General features: G+C 47.1%; 1 protein-coding gene across 1 annotated transcript; it reads right to left on the bottom strand.

The window, feature by feature from the left end:
- Positions 1-3516: 3516 nt before the first annotated feature.
- On the bottom strand, positions 3517-5863 carry LOC119292984 (probable LRR receptor-like serine/threonine-protein kinase At1g34110). Its single transcript, XM_037571609.1, has 2 exons — positions 5819-5863; positions 3517-5175 (listed from the first exon to the last, which is right to left on the bottom strand). Exons 1-2 carry the CDS (start codon positions 5861-5863, stop codon positions 3517-3519), a joined length of 1704 nt encoding a protein of 567 aa, XP_037427506.1.
- Positions 5864-6382: the final 519 nt, after the last annotated feature.

Genomic DNA, 6382 nt, shown 5'->3' with positions numbered 1-6382 from the left:
GGAGGTAGCCACTTACGTGTAATGGGCTGGGTTCTTCTCAGATTTTGGGCCACATGTATAATATCTCGGTTTTATAGGTTATTTCGGGTGACTGAGTGCCATGACCGAAACATCCAAAGTAAATTCGGTTTTTGAGAAGTGGAGACCGATGTAACAACTGAAATAGTCGGTTTCGGTCAGTTCGGTGTCGGTCCCGGTTCTTTCGGTTCGGTACTTTGGTCTTCGGTTTATATGCCCACCCCTACCTACTGGAGGCAATGGGAAAAAAATCAAGGACTGTGTTTTTGGGGCGAGAACTCGGCCTATATGCATATTTGTGCGTCCGTGAGACATCGGAAAAATCAAATAAAATTTCTCTCTCACAATGGCACCACTTGTCCTACTTCGCTTTTTCAAGAATTTGGTTGGCACAAGCGCCCATGTATCCACTTCTTTCGACCTAGAAAATCTGCTTTTGCCTAACACACTCAGCACAACCCAAGCCACCTCCTGAAACCTTTTACTCTAGAGGAAATAAAGGACGCCCTTTGGGCCATGAAGGATGATGCCAGCCCTGGGCCGGATGGATTTGGCCGGTCTTTCTACAAATCTAATTGGAACCTAGTCAAACCGGATCTCCTTAATATGATGAACGAGTTCCATGCAGGCACCACTGATCTTCTGCGCATCAATACTGCCCACATTCTGCTCCTTCCCAAAAAAATCAGATGCTTCTACACCTGAGAACTATAGGCCGTTTTCCCTCCAAAATTTCTCAATTAAGCTTAGGTCCAAGTGCCTCTCCTTAAGGGCTCAAACCCTCGTCACTCAAATCATCCACTACAATCAAACCGGCTTTGTCAAAGGACGTGGGATTGCCGAAAACTTTCTTCACGCTACTGATATTGTCCAAACTTGTTTCAAGCGACGGCTACCTGCAATCGTCCTTAAGCTAGATTTTCACAAGGCCTTTGACTCAGTTTCTTGGACTGTCCTTGCCAACATCCTGAAGGCTCAAGGATTCCCACCGCTCTGGTGCCGTTGGGTGCAAAGCTTAAACACCACAGCCAGCTCGGCTGTTCTCCTGAACGGTAAGCCGGGGCACTGGTTTCAGTGCCGCCAAGGCTTGCGACAAGGCGATTCCCTATCTCCCTATCTCTTCATCTTGGTGGTTGATGTCTTAAAATGACTCATTATTCAGTCTTCCGACTGTGGACTCCTCACTCACCCGATCGCTAATGATATACCATACACCGTGCTTCAATATGCAGATGACACGCTAATTGTCCTCCCCCCTGACGCTGCTCAACTCCGGACTCTCAAAAATATCCTGCTCCAATTTTCCGAGGCTACTGGGCTGAAAATCAATTTCCACAAAAGCACCTTTGCCCCGATCCACGTCGACCCCGACCTCTCGACTAGCCTTGCCGCAATCCTGGGTTGTCCAATTGCCACCTTCCCCCAATCCTACTTGGGCTTGCCTCTATCCACTCACAAACTAAACCTGGCTGACTTCTTCTTCATCATTGACAAGGTCGATCTCCATCTTGCCGGTTGGAGGGGCCTTTTGCTCTCCTTGGCCAAAAGGGCTATCCTGGTCTGATCTGTTTTACGCGCCCTGCCAATCTATGCCATGAGTGCCCTTCTTCTCCCCGCTGGAACCATTCAGGAAATCGAGAAATGATGTAGGGCCTTCTTTTGGTCTGGCCAGGAAACAACCTCGGGCAGCAACTGCGAGGTCGCTTGGGACCTCGTTTGTGCTCCATTCGCCAATGGGGGCCTTGGTTTTCTTTCTCTTCCACACATGAACTTCTGTCTGTTACTTAAACACATTTCCAAGCTGCATGACGAGCAAATCTCACGAGAGACTAGATACATGATCTCCAAATATGGCTGGTCGACCACCAATGATGTGGGCATGTCAGACAACCAGCATACCCCGATTTGGAAGGACATCATGAAAGGCCTCACCCTTTTCGGGGACTCTACCAGGGTCAGCATCGGTAATGGAGTCACTACCCCCTTCTGGCTAGATCTTTGGCTCCCTCACTCATCCCAAACCCTAGCCCAACAATTCCCGGCCCTGTTTTCTCACTACAACCGAGTCCACACTTCGGTGGCACGCGCTTTGGCCTCGACAACCTAACCTTGGACCTAACCCCTAGGCTATCTCACGCAGCCGATTGCGAACTGCTTGAACTACGCACTATTTTGGCCACGGTAAACTTGAATTTGCAGGTAGCTGACAGGAGAACTACAAGGGATGCTGGGAAACCTTTCACCGCTACGCTTGCATACCACGCGGTTTGGAGGGCAAAACCCACATACACGCTCGCCCCGGCCATTTGGCAAAACTACGCCCCAAATAAATGCCAGCTATTCCTCTGGCTTGCACGCAAGGACCGCCTCTTCACGAATGAGCGACGCTTCAGACGTGGCATTTCCACTTCGGCCGCGTGCCCCTTCTGCGACCACGGCGAATCCATCAACCATCTACTCTTCGGGTGCCAGCACCTCGCTCCTCTTTGGGAGGAGCTTGACAGCCTATGTCCAGATGCACCGCAGGGGCTGCTCCAAGCATGGGAGGGTGAATGGCACAACGGAACTAGATCAACAGTTCTGCTGGCCGTTCTTTGGAACATCTGGAAGAGAAGGAACGCCAAGGTTTTTCGGAACATTCAACTTGGGCTTCATGATGTTGCAGGCTCCACTGCGGATGATCTTAAACTTTGGTCCCACCGCTGTAATAATGTTCAGAAGCAAATTAGGCTCCGGGACTGGGGCTCCATGTTGTTTCACCTTGCCGGGAGATTATAGCTTTTTGCTACATGTAATTTTGTCTTTCCCTCCTCTAATCCCCATGTACTCTCTCTTCCCCCTGAGATCTGTAACACCCTGGCGGTTGGAAATAAAGGTTCAGGCAGGCGTAAGCCTGCCGTTGACGTGTCAAAAAAAAAGAAATATAAGAACGCTTAGATCACTAAGAGTAATATTCTTCTTTACATGAACTTCTGTTGCTTGCTACCATCCTGCCAATTCGTTGCATCATAAGACATGCGACATGCTTTATTCTAAGTATCTCAGTAGAACCTTGTCCCATGCCTGGCCGCTCTTTGGGTGAAGTCATGAAGCAAGAGAGGCCTATTCATAGAAGTGGAATGACACACTTCTTTGTCATGTCAGTTGCATTATTTTTATCTTGTAGAATTGTGGGGTCAACAACCTCATGAATATTCTGTGTAAATGCTCTATCAACAAATTCATGAAGGCTTATACCCCAATGCCAACTCCTGCCATTTTTTTCTCTATACCATCTTTAAAATTTTCATCAGTTGGAGTACAGCCTGTTATGAGTTGTAACAGAAGCACTCCAAACCTATAGACATCACCCTTGGTTGATATCCCTTCGCTCATTCCATACGCTACATTACATGTAGAAAACATAAAAAAAAAAGAATTATCATTATTTGTACAACATAAGGAACAAACAGAATCAATATCTTGCAAATAAGCTTATCTCACCTGGTGGGATGTATCCTAAGGAATCTGACCCGAAAGCCTGTTTTGTGCTAAGGATAGATCGACCAAGTTATGCAATTTCCAAATTGTTGGTGGTACATTACCGGTGAGAAGATTGTCACCCATGTACAAGCTACTGAGGCTCTTAAGGTTGCCAATCTCCAGCGGTATAGGTCCCGAAATTTTGTTGCTATTCAGCCACAACGTCTCAAGACTGTTGGAAAGATTGCCAATCGAACTTGGCAATTTCCCTTTGAGATTGTTCCCATCCAGGGCGAGGATGGCCAACCTGGAGCAATTAGATAGTGAAGAGATGAAGCCCCAATCATCTGCTTCTAGCTTGTTGTGTCCCAAATCGACTTCCTCCAAATTTGGCAATGAGCCGAAGAATGGTATGAATCCAGTAAATCTATTACTGCTCAGTTCAAGGCTTTGTAGGTGGTAAGCTTTGAGAAGAGAAGCTGGGATTGATCCATCAAAACTGTTAACTGAGAGTATTAAGTCCTGGATATTGGGGATGGTGTAGCCTATGTTGATGGGTAATCTGCCGAAAAGTGAGGTTCTTGTTATGGCTAGCCCTATCAAGGATGACATGTTGAAGATAGATGGTGGAACCGTCCCAGATAAGTTGTTTACGCTCAAGGACAACATCTGTAGTGTTGGAATATAACCTAAGCTCTCTGGGATGCTCCCAACTAAATGATTGCTTGTAAGACGAAGAAGAACTAGGGAGGAAAGGTTCCCTAGTGAGGAAGGTATTCTTCCTGAAAGTTTGTTATACCTTAAGTCGAGATGCTTAATAGGGGAAGATGTGATAGTAACAGAAGGTATGGAACCAACAAAACTGTTCTGTTGGAGGCAGATAGCACCAAGTGACAAAGTGTTGAGGAGAGCCTTCGGAAGTTTCCCAGTAAGACCATTGCTCATGAGTCTAAGTACTTGAAGAGATGAACTATTTGCCAAGAACTCTGGTATGACCCCTCCAAGAAAATTCCTCCCAAGATCGACATATGTGAGATGACGTCTGCTGCCCAAAGATGGCGGAATATTGCCGGTAAGCATGTTGTAGGCGAGAACTAGTATGTGCAGCTCAGGAAGGTCTCCGAAAGCAGGAGGTATGCCACCTTGGAGCTTATTGTTGCTAAGGTCAATCTCTTGAAGGCGCTTGCATTGGCTAAGGCCAGGTGGGATCTCTCCCCGGAGGGAATTTTTCCACAAGCCGAGAACTTGGAGCTGGGAACATGCAGAGAGTTGGGGCGGGATGGTACCTTCCAAAGTGTTCATGCTGAGGTTGAGGTTGGTGAGTCGGCTCAGGAGGCCAAGCTTGGATGGCACGCCGCCACTGAAGCTATTGTTGGACAGCTGGAGCCTTGCCAGCCAAGTGAGGTTGGCGATGAAAGGAGCTATGATGCCTGAGATGCCTTGGGATTCAAGGTCGAGCGCAACGACATGCCGGGGGGAAGTCGCGCTGCACGTGATCCCATGCCAGTCGCAGAACTCCACGGATGTGTTGCTCCATGAAGGTAGAACTCCGGCGGGTGCCGAGAGCCGGGACTTGAAGCAAAGGAGGGCTTGTCTATCACTCTCTGTGTCATCGCAGATGCCTAATAGTGGTAGGCTACAAAAGAAACCCAAGAAGAGGCAGAGAAACCAAACGAGACGTGGGAACGACAAAAGCTGCCATTACTCTGCTATCGAGATGAATGGAAGCTCTCGCTTTGCAAGAGGATGATTATTAACTGTGGTGTGACGGTATGGCTCACTGCACCCACTTTAAGTAGAAGGACGGCAATGCAATACCATAACAGAATGTGTGATGACACTGATGATGCTGGCACACACACGTAACCAAGTGACGTACGATAGAAAAGAAACACCTAGTTTAGGGTAAGCATATGATTGACCGACTACTCGTGCTGTAAGCAAAAAACATGCAGGCCCAGGTCTGCGGGAAATGCACTGGTAGATTAATGAGGCAAGAAGCTTCCTCACAGGAGAGAGGCAGAGAAATGTTTCAAAGGTGAGGATGCAGGTTAATAGTTAGAACAAATATAATCGTTTGGTTGCGGTCCTCTCCAGCCAAACTAATGGTTTCTTCAACTTCAAGTGGGAATATACTATCCCTGGCTAGAAAAACCCTCAGAATATGAATCCGATAGAGTAACTGGGCTCGGACGACTCAGACACAAAAGTAATCTTATGGAAGCAATATCTACTAGCTACTATAGCTAGCAACTCCGAAAACGATATCCGCATTGAGCCAAACTGTGCCAGCGCCACAATATTTGTCTGAAGTGCAGCCTTCTCTCTATTCTTTGACGGGTATGGTCTGAAGTAGCATAGTCTCGTCTTCGTCTTCGCACATGGTTGGTATGAACGGACGTGTTCCGTCTTTAATTATTCAATATTTATTCGTTATTTTGACTAGTTGAACGCGTGTGGTAGTTGTAGTTCACTGGGTAAGAATGAGATAGGTAGCTAAACTGAGTGCCTTGGTGAGACGAATCCGGTAGATGGAGTAACTCGACTCGGACGACTGAGACTTAATAGAAATCTTATGGAAGTAATAGCTTACTAGCTAGCAACTCCGAAAATGAAATCCGCAATGAGCCAAACTGTGCCAGCGCCACATTTTTTGTCTGAAGTGCAGTCTTCTCTCTATTCTTTGACGGATATGGTCTGAAGTAGTATAGTCTTGTCTTCGTCTTCGCACATGGTGGTATGAGCCGCGTTCCCTCTTTAATTATCCACTATTTATTCGTCATCTTGACTAGTCGAACGAGTGTGGTAGCTCACTGGGTAAGAATGAGATAGATAGCAGAGCTGAGTGCGTTGGTGATATCAATCTTGCATGTATAAGTACCCACGCAGGCGGCTTGTCTGG

The sequence above is a fragment of the Triticum dicoccoides genome, chromosome 4B (assembly GCF_002162155.2).
Source record: "Triticum dicoccoides isolate Atlit2015 ecotype Zavitan chromosome 4B, WEW_v2.0, whole genome shotgun sequence".
NCBI classification, from domain to species: domain Eukaryota; kingdom Viridiplantae; phylum Streptophyta; class Magnoliopsida; order Poales; family Poaceae; genus Triticum; species Triticum dicoccoides.
Note: the sequence above shows the minus strand (reverse complement) of the source record. Positions and strands in the feature narration are given on the sequence as shown.

Bases quoted from the DNA above. Each gene is read 5' to 3' on its own strand.
- LOC119292984 (XM_037571609.1), bottom strand. From the start codon at position 5,863: ATGTGCGAAGACGAAGACGAGACTATGCTACTTCAGACCATACCC. The intron at 5,176-5,818 runs GTCAAAGAATAG...GAGTAATGGCAG, and splicing joins TGCTACTTCAGACCATACCC to CTTTTGTCGTTCCCACGTCT.